The 18,407-nt window shown below is 37.6% G+C and overlaps 1 protein-coding gene across 1 annotated transcript; it reads right to left on the bottom strand.

Annotated features, from left to right (window-relative positions):
* Positions 1 to 16,133: 16,133 nt before the first annotated feature.
* On the bottom strand, positions 16,134 to 17,643 carry LOC145640292 (uncharacterized). Its single transcript, XM_081691592.1, has 4 exons — positions 17,356 to 17,643; positions 17,072 to 17,269; positions 16,793 to 16,840; positions 16,134 to 16,703 (listed from the first exon to the last, which is right to left on the bottom strand). The coding sequence occupies exons 1-4, from the start codon at positions 17,641 to 17,643 to the stop codon at positions 16,134 to 16,136; spliced, it is 1,104 nt and encodes a 367-aa protein (XP_081547718.1).
* Positions 17,644 to 18,407: the final 764 nt, after the last annotated feature.

Here is an 18,407-nt window from a genome sequence, read left to right on the forward strand (position 1 = left end):
GACCCCGTAACGAGCTCTATAACTATAGGCTCGCCTCCGAAAGGAAAACCCGTAAACGTAGAGAAATCGAGGGGATAACCGTCATCTCCCCCCATGGAAAGTGTTGGTGGAATCCCACCAAAACTCTAGCAATCCACTAGAGCCGTACAAACGCATGCCAGGCTCACTCTAAATAAAAAAAACGGTTATGGTTTAAAAAGGAGAAGAAACAAAATAAAAGAGAAAGAAGTGAAAGCGCGGGAAAACTCACGATGCCACGCCACCCTCGGATCGAAACGTGGTAGTCTGGTTCTCACTTAAGGACCCTAGGGTCCCATTTGGGAGAAGCCTCCCAAACCACCTCCTCCTGGCGACGTCGATCGGCCACAACGCGTCACTCTCGAACCTCCTCTCGAGGACGGGTCACCCTCTTCCGAGGGCGAACCGCCTCGTCCGGACCAACGAGAACCTCCTCAGCATCGACAAACGGAGGCGAGTCCATGCAATGACGGATAAAATTTCTTTAATTATTTTATTTTATTTCCTAAACTAAACTAATATACGTTTTCTAGACCCATTTCGGCAGCATAACGACTACCAATAGGGCAAAACACGAAAATCGAACGCAACCCATACTTGGGGGCTACGATACCTGCAGTTAAACTTAGTAAATGGGGGCTTCTAACACCCACAAAAGCCATCCTATACCAATTTCAACTAAGCAATCAAGGGATTATATTTCAAAATCTCAAAGAATCAACTAATTCTAGACGAATAACAGTAATATAAACATAATTATCGTCTACCAAACAATTTTGAAGTTCGAATATGGCAAAGTGAGCTAAGAGTATGTTTCGCGCCATTTTTCAACAATTCAAAATTCACAAAAAATGAATTATGAAAGTTATATTAATTCCATCACTATAATATACTTCATAATCAGCAAATATAACCAAAATGAGCAAGAAAAGCAACAAAATCAAGCAAAAATTCGAGTAAAAGAAGCAAGAACGAACTTGAACAAAGAAATGCTCATACAAGGTTCAATACTTAACCGTTTTTCATGAAATTTGTTGCAAAACACTCCTTAAACATAGCATAACAAGATAGAGCAAACAATTTCAAGAAAACTAAGCCGAATCGAAAACCCCCAAATTCGAAATTTGGGGTTTAACGATTCGAAAATCGTTTGAATTTAGCCAAAAAAGAGCAAATTTTAGAAAAAAAACATACATTGGATTACGGAAATTATGAATTGAGAACGAGATTAGCTTCCTTTAGCTTCAAAAATCGCAAAAAACCGTGCTTTGTGCCTTCCCCAAGCATACATTTTGAACATTTTTCGTAAAAGTGCCTTAAAACGTTCCATGGTGGTGCTTTACGTAAAAGCACCCATAGACTGGTTTGTCATTTTATACTGACGTTACAAATGTCCGGGTTTTCTTCTTTTTTCATGTCTGAAGCAAAAAGGAAGGCGTTTTCATGCAGCGTAAAAATGCAAATGGCATATTGTACGACGCAAAAATGTACGGCGTAGGTGATGCGTAAAATTTCACTCAGCCCAAGCTTTGGGAGATCTACCTTTCGGGACTAAAAGGTAAAGAATTACTGTAGGCGTTAGCTCAACGAGTCGACAGGCGCGCCGAACCTTCAGGAACAGGCATTTCTTGAATGGATATGGTAGTTAGTGCGCTTACTAACTTACCAGATAGTTAGGGTGTCGAATCCACCCCCTGTATAAAGAAGCGACGAGACGATGTCGCACCTATATAATCACGTGCCCCCAGTCCTGAGACACGTGTACTCATCTTGTGGACAAAACTGATGAGAGAGTTGCTGACTTTCTTCCCTCTCACTGAATTTGGATATATGCATCCAGTCTTGAGACATGTATTTCTATCTAGTGGACTTCCGGATCGAATACCGGACCATTTTGGCTCGAATACCGAAAACCCCTTTTTATCCTTTACTTTGTTAAAGTCAGGCTAAAGTTTCAATGACATATCGAGGGACTTTAGACCAACGACGACACGATTGAGAGGAAATCCTCCGCTTTTATTCTTTTAAAATCGATCACTTCTCATGACCTGACATCACCCAAAATACTTTTACTTGTAAGAGAGTTCTAAAATTGCAAAGGATCAATCTAGATTATTCTTTAGCGCATTAAGACTAGGAAGGACTTTTTCTAACATTAATAGCTACTTGTTTCTAACACTTAGCGAACCAAGGATTGTTTCGACATCCTTAAACATTACTGAAAGATTCTCTATCCTTAGAGAACTCCGCAGAATGAGTCTCGGATTTATTTCCTTGACTACTTTGATCATCTTCTATTCTAGACTCGATCAAAGTGGGGGCTAATTGTAGACATCTACTTTTGGCCTCCTGTCCCAACAGGAAGTGCAATGACGATAAATAAAGCCATCTTCGTGTTGGATCAAAGTGAAGAATACTTATGGATAACTGGTTAAGCCACAAAACACAAAAGACTAGCCCAAATTAAAGAAAAAGCCAAAACAAAGGTCCAATTAACTAAACCGGATCATAATTAGGCTTAAGTCCGTGCTTAAACCCTAATAATGACGGATGTAGGAGCGCCTAGGTTAAAACTTAGTGTTTCCGTAGAAAAAGCCGCGCGCATCTCACAAAGTCGCGCTAAGCTGCCGCGCGCAACTATCTCAGTTGCGCGTGACACCCAGCGCAACTCTGGTCGCGCTAAGCTGCCGCGCGCAACTATCTTAGTTGCGCGTGACACCCAGCGCAACTTTCAGAGTTGCGCTGCGGAAGATTTGTAATTATTCGGAAATTATACAGAAAATATAAAATTGAATCATACCATAAAGCCGCGCGCAAGACAAAAAGTTGCGCTGCACATGACAGCGCAACTCTATAACTTGCACTGGGATGCCGCGCGCAACTTCATCTGTTGCGCGACACCTGCTGCGGCAGAATGCTCAAAACCCTAAACCTAATCATTCCTTATAAATGCGAGCTTAAACCGAGGCTTCAACAGACAGAAATTAACCTAAAACTCTGGCGAAATAACTTGTGAACTTGTGCAACCTAGCCCTCTTGTCCTAAACACTCACCCTTTCGATACTTTGTTACTACGGTGGAGGTTCCCCAACAAGAAAGTGTCCATAAGTGTTCTAAACGGAGATCTAGCAAAGTGAAGTGGTAAATTATTCCCGAGCACTTAGTTAAATCACCTTTATTTTCTTGTTTAAAAGGACTTTAATTAATTAATTAATGTTGTTTGATCACCTTTAATATAATTAATTAATCAATTCCACATAGTATCTTGCGTTAAAAAAAATTAGAATTGAGTTAAATAATTATTGGTTGATCACTAAAGCCAAGGCGAATCTTGTTTATTTATTGTTCTTTCACGAATATTAATAAATAAGAATAACGACTTTTGCAATGTAATTCCTACGTGAATTAATGCTTGTAAATAAAATCAACTAACATAGTTTTAGGTATCGCGTTGCATATATTGTTTGGTGATGAAATTGTAAAAAAGGAAGAGATAGTAGAGGCCGTACTAGGGCTAGGATGACGATTTCCCTCTAAAAGGAACGTTATCTTAGTACCCTCGCTCCTGAACTCATTTTTGGTTTATAGACCAATTTGGGCATGGGTAAACTTATGATTTGTGCTAATTATTCCATGAATTCCACATGGAAGAAAAGCATGAACGAGGTTTATGAGTTTTTCCTAAAACTCATTGGCGACTCCTACTTGTTTCTTATAAAAAAAAGGTGATGACAGGATCAATTCTAATTCAAGGTCCCCCAAACATTCAGGAATTCAAATTCTACTACACCCTAACAAGTGTAAAGTCCTAGGCTTTTAAGTGGCCAAGGGCATTTAAGGAGAGTACCCCTTACGATGGGATCACCCTCCTTACAGAGTGTATCCTAATTTAGCATGTACGGAGTATATATTTAGAAAGAATAACAATAGGAGATCTGGAAGTTATAAAAAAATTGGAAAAATGAAAGTTATTTAATTAGAGGATATAGAAAATTATATAAAAATTATATATAGCAGATTATATATATATATATATATATATATATATATATATATATATATATATATATATATATATATATATATATATATATATATATATATATACAACTTTTGCTAAAAATAGAAATTTTACATTAGATGCAACTTTCCCATTCTTTCCTTTTTTAGCAAATTTTTTAAATGAAACTCCTCAAATATTCTTACTCGAAATATCATAAACACAATTAAACAATTAAATCAGAATTCATTAGAGTAATAATTTAACTTAATTAACATAATTCTTCTCACCAAATTCAATTCACCCAAAACAAAATCCAATCAACCTATACTCACGAAATCCATTCAACATCCATTCAACTTCATCTTTCACAACTCCTCCGACCACCACCTTCAACGTCACCGGCCACCACCACCTTCAACATCACAGGCCACCATAACCTTCAACATTGCGCGGGCTATTGTTCTCTTTCTCCGGCGTGTTCATTCTCTTTCTGTCGCGAGAATCAGATCCTCTCTCTCTCTTCTTCTCTTAATCAAATCTTCAGATCTGATGGTTTAGGGGTGGTTGAATTGGGCTTGTATTGGGTGTTTTACGAGGTATTTGGGGTAATTTCAAGTAGATCGGGGTTAGTGGTGGAATGCTTCGATTGGTTTTGGGGGTTTTCAGGGGGGTTTGTCGAGACTAGGTCGCGTTAGCGGTGGTGTAGGTTTAGGGTGGTTAGGGTGTTTTGGGGTGAGTAAGGGTGGGTTTGAGGTTAGTTGGAGACAATTTTCTATGTTTTTGGGGTAAGTGGGGGATGGTTTTTAGTTGGTTCAGGGGTGGTTTCGGGTAAGTAGGGTAGTTTTGTTTAGGGTTTCAGGTGAGTAGGGTAGTTTTGTGTAGGGTTTCGGTGCGTTCAAACCACCGCGGAAAGAAACCCGACCCAAAACCAAACTCACAATAATTATAACCATAAAGAATAATTAACTTAAACACAAGATTAAGTAAGAGATTAATACCTTTGTAGCATGCTTCGCTCACTTAATTGAGCTCTTACTTTGAAAGCTCTTAGCCCCGCTCACACGAGGACCTCTAACGAATTCCACCCGTAACCCAAGCATCGACAAATGTCTATTTCTTAGGAGTTAGCTAACCCCGACCTAAACCCGAGTAATTAATTGTGTTCAAAGGTTTTCACAATGGTGATGCATTTTTTAACACTTACTCAAGTGAACAATCCCAAGGCATGCCTTTGGTATTTATAAGGAAAGCTTCCTTGTGAATTCCACTCATCTTTCAATGTGGGATTTTTTCACAAAAAGATCCCACATGGAAAGATTGTTGGATTCAATCCTTAGTTAAATAAACCAAGGAATAACTAAGTAACAAGTGTTACATGGTTAGGTGAGGACCACTTCCTCACTTGCTCCCCAAGGAAACTCACATGCATTGTGAGCTAACCATGTGTCACCCAACCTTGAACCCCAAATTGGGTTCGGTTGGGCCACTCACTTTTTGGCCCGTGTTCATGACCCTTCACCCGGGTCCACAGCCCATGCCACATGGCGCTTCCACCGTGGCGCGCTGCCACTTGGTGTCTGCCATGTGTGTTGCCACATGGCGTGCTGCCATGTGCGCTGCCATGTGCGCTGCCACGTGGCACGCTCCTATTTGGCACGCTTCCCTAGCCTTTTGCGTGGCTAGGGTTTTAATTATTATTTGAAGAATTTTTCCGTCTCGCCCATTCCTACATTTTGGCTTGACTTTCGACACTCGGATTCGACGGTCTAAGCTCGAATTTCTGACGTCTAAATAATAATTACTCGGGTGATTCATTAATTCCTTTTAAATTAATTCATCACGTTGGTTCGTTAATTGCTTGGGTGTGTCCCGAAGGGTTCAGTCAAGATTAAGCTGTAATATTAATTATACATTAATATTACTGATCGGAAGTGGCCTCCACCCAGGCATTCCAATCACTTGACCTCACTGAATAATTAGCTTTCTAATAATTCCAAACCCTCTATCAGAATAATTCACTTGTTCGAATGACACCATTCCTTTCAATCTCCCACTTGTCCTTTCGGACAAGTGTGCTTTTAGTATATAGCCTTTTTCCTATGTCACTTAATGTCTCTTCATGAACTATAAGGTAAGATTTATTCGTCATCCTTATTATGTCCAGAAGTGTTTCTCGATCCCGAGTCCAACTGTCAATAAATAGATGATTTCTAAAATTTATCCAAGCATGGCCATGCATTTTATAGTCTCGCTCTTCGAGAGGCCTTGTAAACAACAAAGACATCTTCCCTATTTTATTAGGGGGGACATTCCCAGTCTTGTAATTGTAGCTTCCCATACTGAGAGGACCTAGCCGCCCGAGTGTTGCCTTTATAATCCCCTTTTACGGCAGACGTTTGACAACATCAAAGCGGACTAGTACTCAAACAAGAGAACTCACAATACTCATGGTTGAGGAAATAGGTTCCGATAGCCATAATGAGAAGTATACTTATGATGATTTTTAATCTCTTAAAGTATTCTCATAGGTCCATCCAATATGGTTCAAAACCAATACCTGTGCAAATGATTTATGACAATCATGTACTTGTAGCACAAGAAACAGTGCTATAAATCAAACTACACACTAATCTAAAGTGGTCATTAATCGTCCATCATTTAAATGACCTTGATTAGGGATAATTTTCGATTATAATAATCAACATTCACTTAATAGGGGTTTTCTTATCAAGACTGGTCTTGATACCCTATTTTGAATATTCTCATAATTGAATGGACTCATTATTTAATCCTAAACCATAATTAAATAGCAAACGGAGTGATAAAATTGCATGAAATTTTAAATTACTCCAAAACCTGAGTGGTTCATCTTATTATAAATGGATTTTTCGAATGTTTTAAGAGTATCACTCTTTATAAAACATCTATAGAAATCACACCCATATCTAATATGCTTGAATTCTTTCGTACAATTGTGAATGTTGTCGTTCACTTATTGCATAGGTTTAGTTATAATTACTTTGCTAATCTTAGCATCTTCATTACTGATCACTTTCATAATAAGATGATAAAATTTAAGAGTGCCACGAATTATATGTGATTTAGGATTTATTGTCCAAGTGATGGCTTCCACTCATTTTCATGATTGAGATCTTCAACTTGACAACCTACAATCATTAACGTTCAACAACGAACTTTCCATAGAACATCTTCCTTATTATTGCCTTTAAGGCAACAATATTCTCAACATATATTTTAGTAGACTTCCTGATGATGCTTTGCTTGGGTTTCACTCCAAACGACTCACAATGATTTGGGATACCCTAATCACTTGTGATCATGGAAATTTACTTTAAATTCCCGCACATTACATATAGATGCACGTCCATGTTACCATTCTCAAGCCACGACTCATTGTTAGCTCATGCTTATAAACGGCTTCCTTGTTAAGGATTTAATCCTTGTTAATTCAATTCTCAAATTGTATTTTTTTCCACAAGTCAAGAACTCATCCTGCTACATATCCAAGTACTTTGGACGTTCTTGGCCATATCTAACGATCTATTACATAGATTCAGGTTGATTGGTACCTTATAAATACTACACATGCTCTAAGCAAGTAAGTCGTGTGACGATTCCATATCGTAGCGTACATGATGGATTTAATTGTAAAATGATTCTCAATCTTTTCCACCCACGTTACATTTTAGCTCATCCAGATTTACTGAGTCTTGCTAAGCTGTTTGCTATGTGATATGGTTGAAATTCTCTACTAAGGTCTTTCTTGTTTGACTTAGTACTTATCCTAGCTCATACTTAGTTCAAACATTTGCTTAGTTTTATACATACGGGTTGAAAGTCTTTCAAGGTCCTTCAATTCATGTTTAACATGGTAAATTCCTTTACACGTTCAAATATTTTATTAAGTCTATACAATAGATCTTAATACCCAATATGTATTAACTATCGTCTTTTGCTTAGTCCATTGTCGAAAATACTTTTAAATCTAAGCATTTAGCATTTGCTAGTTAATTTACAACAGAGTTCGTAAACTTCTTGTTGGACCTTACAAGATTGACTCTTGCTCCCACTAAACTTCTTATTCATAAGAATTTCTATGTTTCTTCATAATTCAATCCTTTTATTAAGTTTATGAGAAAACACGTTCCAATTCCTTTATGCAATGCTTCCTTCAATCCCATAATGGATTTTTTTAGCTTGTTTTCAAATCTAGCATTATTTATATTTTCAAAACCCTTAGGCTATTTTCATAGTCACTTCCAAAATCCTATTTTAAGAAGGAGGTTTTAGTATCTATTTATGTGCAATTTTGCTAGAATAACCACGAAAAGACTTGAGCATTCCGATTGGTGAATAATAGGTTTTTATTAAAATCAACTCCATGAATTTAATTATATCCTTTTCAACCAATCTAGCTATGTATGCATATACATTTCCACATTTGTTAGTTTTCTCCTTGAAAACGTATTTGTGATCAATGGGTCTTTCACCCTTCATGCAAATTAATTAAGTTTTAAACATGATTTTCAAACATGGAGTCTATTTTGGATCTTATGGCCTCTAACCATTATTTGGAATTTGGATTTGTCGTAGCTATCTTACAAGGAATTATTCCCTTACTATCTAATATTAAATAGTATGCTTGTAAGTCTTAGGTTTATTTCTAACTTAATAGAAAATTTATAGGATTCAATCCAAGCCTTTGGTGAATTTTATACCTATACGGGGTTATTGCAATAAACACTGAGTTTCAAGGCGCTTCCAAAGCCCTTTGATAATCTTGATCTTACTCCAACTTTTCAAAAGTTTTGTCAGTAATGAATTCTCTTTTAAGGCACTTGTAAATTGCTTTTGAGTATTCTTGATCAAGTATTCTTACGAATCCCTTTTAAGGTCTTTCGAGATTCTCAGTTCTAGTTTGTTGCTAATCTCGATGGTCATCGAGTTTATTTTCCTCCTACTTGTCATTTTGAAAATGTGTTACTTTCCAGAGTGACACCACTTAGAGCAACAAACACCACTATTGGGTTTCTGTGAGTCTGACCCACCGCGGAAAGAAACCCGACCCAAAACCTAACTCACAATAATTGTAACCATAAAGCATAATTAACTTAAACACAAGATTAAGTAATAGATTAATACCTTTGTAGCGTGCTTCGCTCACTCAATTGAGATCTTACTTCGAAAGCTCTTAGCCCCGCTCATACGAGGACCTCCAACGAAGTCCACCCGCAACCCGAGCACCGACAATGGTCTATTGCTTAAGAGTTAGCTAACCCCGACCTAAACCCGAGTAATTAATTGTGTTCAAAGGTTTTCACAAGGGTGATGCCTTTTTCAACACTTACTCAAGTGAACAATCTCAAGGCATGTCTTGGGTATTTATAAGGAAAGTTTCCTTGTGAATTCCACTCATCTTTCAATGTGGGACTTTTTCACAAAAAGATCCCACATCGAAAGATTGTTGAATTCAATCCTTAGTTAAATAAATCAAGGAATAACTAAGTATCAAGTGTCACATACTCACATGATTAGGTGAGGACCACTTCCTCACTTCTTGCTCCTAGGGATGGCAACGGGTCGGATCTGGAGCGGATCCGACTGGATCCAGATCCGTTTTTGCACCCTTGATCCAGATCCGATTCGGATCCGTCGAGGAGGATCCATATCCATACTTGTTAGATCCCATGGATCCGGGTCCAAAACGGATCTTGCACATCGTACCTATTTTTTGAATAAAACAATCTAGATTTCAATTCAAACAACATTTTCACTAATTTTCATCAACAATTACAATCAATTTTAATAATGTTTTAAATCTAAGATAATAAAGACAATATAACCACAATTAACAAATAAACTGACAAAACGAAAATTAATAAATTCAAATAGAAAATAAAACTTTAAAAATTAAAACAAGCAGACTTTTAAAGAAATTAACAAAATAAATCAACTCATTTATATACTAACACAATTGCTAGTAAGCATAATAAAACCAAACGTCCATATATACATAAAGTATAGAATCCCCTTCTACTATAAATTGCAAGAAAAAGACTCAGTTAATGAAAGCAAACCAATATCTAAATTCTACATATTACTATTCCAAAAAAAAAAGAATAAATCTACAAATTAAAGCTACTGGAGTACATGCTGGAATCATGGTCGTTGGAGAGGCTGAGTCGCCGGAGTTATTTGCGGTGGAGCTGTTGAAGTTACTAGCGGTGGAGTTGTTGGAATTTAGAGCTGCCTATTGGCACAGAGGAGAGAGATTTTAGGGTTTGGGGGGGTTTGGTAGAGTTAATGTTAGAGTCTGAATTAGATTTTAGTGGGTTGGGCTTGTAGAGTTGTAGTTTACAAATATATATGTAAAAAAAATGGGTAAACGGCTCTAGATACGGATATTTAGGACTGACTCGTATCCAGATCAGTTTTTTACTACAGGATCCGTATCCGACCCGGATCCATCGAGTCTAATTTTACAAGATCCATATCCGTGAAAACGGATTCACGGATATGGATCCACGGATTCGGGTCGGATACGGATCCATTGCCATCCCTACTTGCTCCCCAAGGCAACTCACATGCATTGTGAGCTAACCATGTGTTATCCAACCCTGAACTAACCCAAAACCACCACTTTTTGGCCCGTGTTCATGACCCTTCACCCGGGTCCACGGCCCATGCCACATGGCGCTGCCACCGTGGCATGCTGCCACCGTGGCACGCTGCCACTTGGCGGCTGCCAACATGGCTGCTGCCACTTGTTGGCTGCCTGATATGTCCATTTTATATAGTGTTTTACACCCGTCCCTTGGTCGTTATTAGTAGTGTTTTTGGCTCTTTCGGGCCACTTTTATTACTAATTTGTGTGTTCTAGTGTTTTTGTAGTTTTAGTTGTATTTTACAGGAAATTGCACTCTTGGAGCATTTTCCCGGGCTTTATGGATCGACTACGGAAGCTAGAAGGACACGACCACTCTTGAAGCCCAGGATCGGTGAGAGCCGGTGATTAAGGGCTCGGTATGTGATACCGGGGCTATTGGATCAATTAATCAAGACCCAATGAGGAAATCCAGATTGGGCCGAGGAATCGAGCCCAATCGAAATCCAAGCCTCAGAGAAGAAGTCGGGCCCGATCGGGCAAGCATACGCCCGATCAGGCGAGTGCACGCAAAAGCAAGCCTCAGGAAGAAGCGCGCCCGATCGGGTGAGCGTAGGCTCGATCGGGCGCAGCATAACAAGCAAGGGCAGAGCAAAAAGGCGGGCCCGATCGGGCGGCCCTTCGCCCGATCGGGCGCGTGTTTTCTTAGTAGCTGATTAGTTTAGTTTTAATTCTTGTTTTAGGAAAGGTTTAAATACGATTATGTACGGAATTATTAGCTTACCTTCTTTCTTAGACTTTCTCTCTCTACTTAGTATTTTCTCTCTCTTAAATTCTCTCTAAACTTTTGTTCTTAATACTTCCTTTAATTCCAGATTTATTCTTGGTACAATTTCTTCCCTTTTAATTTCAGCTATTTTAATTGCTTTCTTGACTATGCTTTTAATTATTTACTTGATTGGCTTAGTTATGTTGATTAGTGAGTAGTTCCATTCTAGGGTTTATGGGGATCCATAATTAATATGAAGGGATAGTTTGTTATTATTGATATTTGATATTGCATGATAATTTCCTATTGAATTGTTTTAATTCTTTGCAATTAGATTATGAATCGAGCATATGTAATTTGATTGTGAATGTTTAGCAATATTGAATTGATGAATCGAGCATATGTTAATTTAATGTTAAAGGCTATTTTTAATAGGAACTTAGGTCTAGTAAATTGCAAGAGCCTGTTAGATCTATGTTGATTAATAAATTGCGAGAGCCTGTTAATCATGTTATTTGTGCATTGTTAATTATTAATTACTTCGTTCTATCCCGGAATATTAATTATTAGTGAACCTGTGTGTAGGCATCGCTTGAAGTGCGCCTACGTTAAAAGCATGTTGTGAATATGCTTGGCACTCATAGGAAGTGAGAATTGACATTACGATTAGGGACAACGATTAGGGACAAATAAAGTAGGGAGCCGCCAACAAGTTTTTAAGGAACTTGTAAACCGTCCACGGATCATAAAAAGGCAACCACGATAAGGGACAACGATAGGCAACAACGATTGACCCGTGAAGGTTACACCCCATTCATAATCCATGAGATTACTAACTCCATATGGTTCGGAACCACGAAAGGAGGATCGGGGATGATGGTACGAAGTGAGTCATGGAGTCACATTCGCCCGTATTGGCCTCTACTCGATTCTTATAGTGAAAAGTGATTCCTGCGATCTCAAAGGCATACAAACAGAATATTCAATTTGCTCCAAACTATTATTAAGCTAAATTGGTTGAATATTAATGCAACATATAATTCTAAAATATTGTGATCACTTGATTAAACAACAAGATTAAAAGGAACCTAAACCGGTTGTCCAAATTATCTTATTAGGCGTGATTTTCAATTACATATTCCCTTTAACATGCAATATGGTGATCAAAATAAATAATAGAATCAATATCAACATAAAAAAACAATTTAATCATAATTCCAACAACATAAAAATCGTTAGAAAAACAATAATAATAAAAAGAGCATGATCCTTACTTTGAATCTGTTTGTTTGCAACTACAAAATAATAAACGAGTTAGTAACTTCAAGAAAATAATAAAGCAATGACGAAATTAAATTAAATAAAATAAAGTTGATTTTGGGGCCAAACCCTCAAACGATTCTACCTTTCACGCCTTGGTTTAAGGACAGAACCTCGAGTAAAATATGGACTCCTTTGAGTGCTTGAAGAAGGAATTTTGAAGTGAAAAGGGGAGGCTAGTGTTTAGGTTAATAGCATAAAAGAGAGAAAAATAAAAATAATCGAATTCTGGTCCCCCGTTCATCAGAAATGAGGGGGTATTTATAGGGAAATGTGCTGAGGGAGCACACGGAACCCTAAAATGATAAAAACCCTAAAAATGCATCCCGTGACACGGTCAGACTGTACCGTGACACAGTTAGACTGTACCGTCAGACGGTACAAGTTCCCGTGACACGGTCAGTTTTGGAGTGTCGCGGGAAATTTTTAGAAAACGGAACGGAAAACGCGTTAAGGGTTTACGCGAAAAGGACACGGAACTTCCCGTGTCACGGAAGACCTCCCGTGTCACGGGAAGTCCCACCGTCAGACGGGAAGAGTTCCCGTGACACGGTCAAGCTTGACCGTGACACGGTCAGTTCCAGTCCACTTTTCCGTCTAAATTCACTTTTAACCCTAATTTCTTTCGGCTTTTTAAGTGCCGATTGATAATTTCGGGCTTTTTTCTGACTTTTATTATTCGAGCTAAAAATAAGAAAATAACAAAAATAAATAAAATATTTGGGCCAAAAATAATAAAATAATAAAATAAAAAGGTTTGGGCTTAAAATTAATTAACAAATTAAAACTATGCCTTTACCAAACACCAAGACTGATCCATAGACCTTTCAAAAACAAGAATTTAATAAGATACGATTTTTTAAGCACTCTCGGGATTAAATACTAAACCCGACCAATAGTGGCGGTGAAAGGTTATTTATCATCAGGTTTGGTTTTGGGGAGACATTTTTAGGTGTCTACACTGTGACCCTAGGCTTCCTTATTATTGTTTCTTTTCTCCCTAAACTTATTCTTCGTAGTATAGAATTCATACCTAAAATTATTGGTTACTTAGATAATTTAGATTATAATAATTAATTAGATTTAAAAAGACTTGTTTCCCTGTGGAGTTCGACCCTACTTCCCTATCTACTTTAGTTAGAGGATTTAGGTATTTACTTTTGATTAGGGGATACGACTTTACCCTGTCACTGCCACGTGTGTTTCCACATGGCGTGCTGCCATGTGCGCTGGCACGTGGCACGACACTATTTGGCGCGCTTCCCTAGCCTTTTGCGTGGCTAGGGTTTTAATTGTTACTTGAAGCATTTTCCCGTCTCGCCAATTCCTACATTTTGGCTCGAATTCGACGGTCCCAACTCGAATTTCCGACGTCTAAATATTAATTACTTGGTTGACTCATTAATTCCTTCTGAATTAATTTGTCGCGTCGGTTCGTTAGTTGCTTGGGTGTGACCCGAAGGGTTCAGTCAAGATTAAGCTATAATATTAATTATACATTAATATTACTGATTGGAAGCGGCCTCCACCCAGGCATTCCGATCTGTAATACCCGTATTTTCATACGTATTTTCTAATTAATTAATTAAGAATTATTTTATAAAAAGGGTATTTTAGTAAATTTATTATTTGGAGCCAAAATAATATTTGAATTTTGATGCCAAAAGTATTTTGAAAATTAATCATTTTTTTATAAGATGTACTATCCATTTATCCAATTTTAAAAATCAGATTATTTACATATTTCGGATATTTTAATTAAAGAAAAATAATATTTTATTATGCTCGAAATTTTCCAATAATTATCTAGGATTTTAGGATTTTCCATGTATGGAAAATCTGATTTTTATTGATTATTTATTAGTAAATAATTGGTATTTAATTAATTAATTATTTATTTATTCTATATTATTTATACAATTATTTTATTCCTTAAAAACCGAGAAAAATCTTCCTAAATATATTTATAGGAGTTCGAAAATTTGAGCTATGGTAAGCTCAATATTTTCGGCCCTATTGAATTATTTTAAGGGAATTTAATAGGTAAAATTATATTTTTTATTATCTCCCAAAATCTCTTATTTTCCTTAATTCTAATTCTCCATCTTTTCAATATCTAATCACCATATTTTCTTGCCAATCATTCTTCTTAACTATTCCCCAAGTAATTCTAATTTCCTTATTATTTTTCATGACATACATACCTTCCATATTCTGAAAATAGTATAGTGCACCCGGGTGCACCATGCGCATGGTGCCACCCGGAAAGAACATTAGGCTTATTTTAAAGAACATGAGAAAAAAAAAAGGAAAATTCTCTTTGATAGACCTCTAATAATAAAAATTCTTAGTGGTAAAAAGCCAAAAAACTTATTATCCTTGGTGAACTATGTTTTAAAAAAGTTTAATCTATGGTAACACTAAGCAAGGTAATTAGGTAATTTGAGTGTAACTATGGTTAACTAATGATGTAATTACTAATTTGACCCTAATGACAGAATTTCCCTCCAAATCGATTTCCCTTTCCCCTATTTATGAAATCGATTTTCCCAAATCTTATGAACCCTAAGTTTCACGATTTCCCCAAATTCTCTCTCTAAAGGCAATGAAGAACAGTCGTTCATCTTCTTCAGTGAAGCCAATAACCATGGATGATAGGATTGCTTGGGTTAAGCATATGCGCTGCGACTGTGTTCCCCCTCAAGTGGTTGCGGTGAAGATTTCAGAAACCACGAAGAACCCTAGAAGACTATTTTTCAAGTGCAGACAATGCGATTTTTTTGCTTGGTTGAAGGAGGAGGATATAATAAGGGTTGGTGATGAATTGGAAGTTGAACAAGGTGATATTGTTGTTGTTACTTCAAGGCTGGATGATTTGGTGAATTTCTTCAAAGTAATTGTGAAGATGGCTTTGATTATGTATTTTATTATGTTGTTTGTTGTTTCTAAGTGATGAATTAGATTTATTAGTATGAATTGCAATGTAGATGTTGGAGGTTATGCCTTAGTTGAATGAGTGAAAACTAATGTACTTTGGTTTGTTTAATGACTGATGAATGAATAAAATTGGTACTACTTTTGTTTGGCAGATCATATAAGTTTTTGCAATTTTTTTACTTCATAATAATGCTGATATTTCATTGATTTGCCAAAAGAAAAACATTACATCAACCCATAAGCTCAATGATCTGTCCAAAAAAACAGCATTTGACAATTGAATCACATAATATTGAAGTTTGACACATACAGTCAACTAAGAAACAAAAAATCATGCACTATTCTGAACTACTACTCCTAAGACACTATGATGCAGGCTGTGATGCTGAGATCCCTCCTTTAGCTCTCTTTGACCTTGGTGAGACTCTTAGTGGCTGTGATGCTGAGATAGGTCCCTTAGCTCAGTTGTTCCTTGGTGACACTCTTAGTGTCTGTGATGCCACTGTTGCTGGTTCTAATTGGCTCATAGATGCCCCTTTTCCCTTCTTGCTTGGTGGCTTTTTGTTGGTCTGACCTACAGAGCTTTCACCTAGGGCCATCTTTTGTTTACCAGTGAAGCCACCTTGGCAGGTTTGTGCATTATGCCCAAATTGTTGGCATTTGTTGCACTTGACAGTCCTGGACCTCTTCCCTTTGGCTTGCTCACCCTCTTCCCTCCTCCTATTCCTTGCAGGTCTGCCTATTCCTCTTTTCATAGCTGGTGGGGAAATTTCTGGATAAGGACTGTCAGGCCATTGCTCCACATCTGGTATGGACTTGATTGAGTTACCATAGGCCAGTTTATACCTTGTCACAGAAAACCACTCACTGATGTAGAACCTAGGGTCTTCATTTGAGTGCAAAATGGCCCTCATAGCATGTTTGCAAGGCAATCCAGTAAGTTGCCAAGCATTACAAACACATGTCTTCTCTCTTAGGTTGACTGGAAGAACAGATCTTCCATCAATTATTTCAAATTCTCCATCTCTAGACTTCAAAATTTTGCATGTCCTAGATTCTTGACTAATAACTTACATCCTTTTCATGATATTAGGACACACATCATCTCTCCAGTTCTCACATGCCTCCCTTCTGGTGGCCATTCTAACCATGGTGACTCTCCTAATACCTGCATTGACAGCAATGGTAAATAGATAAGCACTCACAGTTCACAAATTAACACTAATAAATAAGTTAAGGGAATACCTTCAAGCAGAGTACGGACTGGTCTGCATCTATCAATGCCTAAGGTAGAATTAAAGCTTTCTACAAAGTTTGATTTGTTTGTATCACACTTCACATCTGGATTGAAAGCATGCTTTGACCATCTTGATTATGGTCCAAGTTTTGACAGCCAAACAAGAGCTAGGGGATCGGCTTTCTTCAATGCTTCCATTGCCATTTTAAAAGTGAAGGGATTGAATGCTCCAGCAGCCTTCCAGAATAATTGGAACTTCAACAGACCAGGAAATTCCACTTTGTAGTTCTTCACCAAGTGCTTGCAACAGTATCTTCTGCCTACTTTTGGCCATAATTCACTGATGGCAGGATCAATACCCTTCAGAAATAAACAAATGTATTAGTGCCTAATTTAAACAAACATACAGAAGCAATAACAAGCATATTAGGGGCATATGAATATACCTTTTTCCTGTCACTTATTATGCACCAATTATCACCCTTGCCACTTAGTTGTAAAGCATTCTTCAAGTGATACAGAAAGAACTTCCAGCTGTCAGCATCTTCAGCTCCTACTATTGCCCATGCTACAGGAAATATTTCATTATTTCCATCAAGAGCTACTGTAGACAATAAGACCCCACCATAGTTGCCCTTGAGATGAGCTCCATCCACTCCAATTAAGCTTCTGCATCCAGCACTCAACCAATCTATGGAAGCCTTAAAGGCAATGAATATGCTACTGAACACCATGGGCCTGTCAGGTTCTACATTCTTCTATGCACAATGTGCTAATGAATTAGGATTTAGCTGCTTGATTACATCACAGTACATAGGTAAATCCTTGTAAGAGACATCATGGCCACCATGAATCTCAACTAATGCCTTAGTCCTAACTTTGTACAGTGTTCTTTGTGCCATATTGACTTCATACCTTTTCCAAAGTAACTCATTCAAGGCCTTGGCAGGAACATCATTGTTTGCCCTTATATCTTCAAGTAAGACTCTCATATCCCACTTCACATTAACCATACTATTTCTTGTCTCCAGTCCTGCACATGTACGCTCTGGGTTTTGTATACTTTTAATTGCCCAAGTGCACTCACCTGGAAGAACAGATGCATGTAATCTCTAGCCACAGTTCAAATCAGAGCATCTACAACAATACCTCTTGTTGCTAGCCCACTCAACAACTACTGCAAATCCACACTGGATGCAGTAATCCCTCACAATATCCCTGAGATGTTGCTTGTCCATGAACAGCTGTCATGGCTTGAGAACTATTTTCCCAAAGCCCTCATCCTTATACATCTCTCCATTGCTATATAACTTTGTTAAGTAGTTGTCCTGTTCATTGTCACACTAAAAAATTTCATCCTCAAAGGGATCATAACTGTCTTCAATCATTAGCCCATACTCATCCCTAGGCAAGTCATCTTCATCATCTTAACTCACATTTTCTGACTCATCACTCATGTCTTCATCAGAAACCCCTCTACTAGGACTGTAGCCATCAT

Source organism: Chenopodium album, chromosome 7 (genome assembly GCF_948465745.1).
Source record: "Chenopodium album chromosome 7, dcCheAlbu1.1, whole genome shotgun sequence".
NCBI lineage: Eukaryota > Viridiplantae > Streptophyta > Magnoliopsida > Caryophyllales > Amaranthaceae > Chenopodium > Chenopodium album.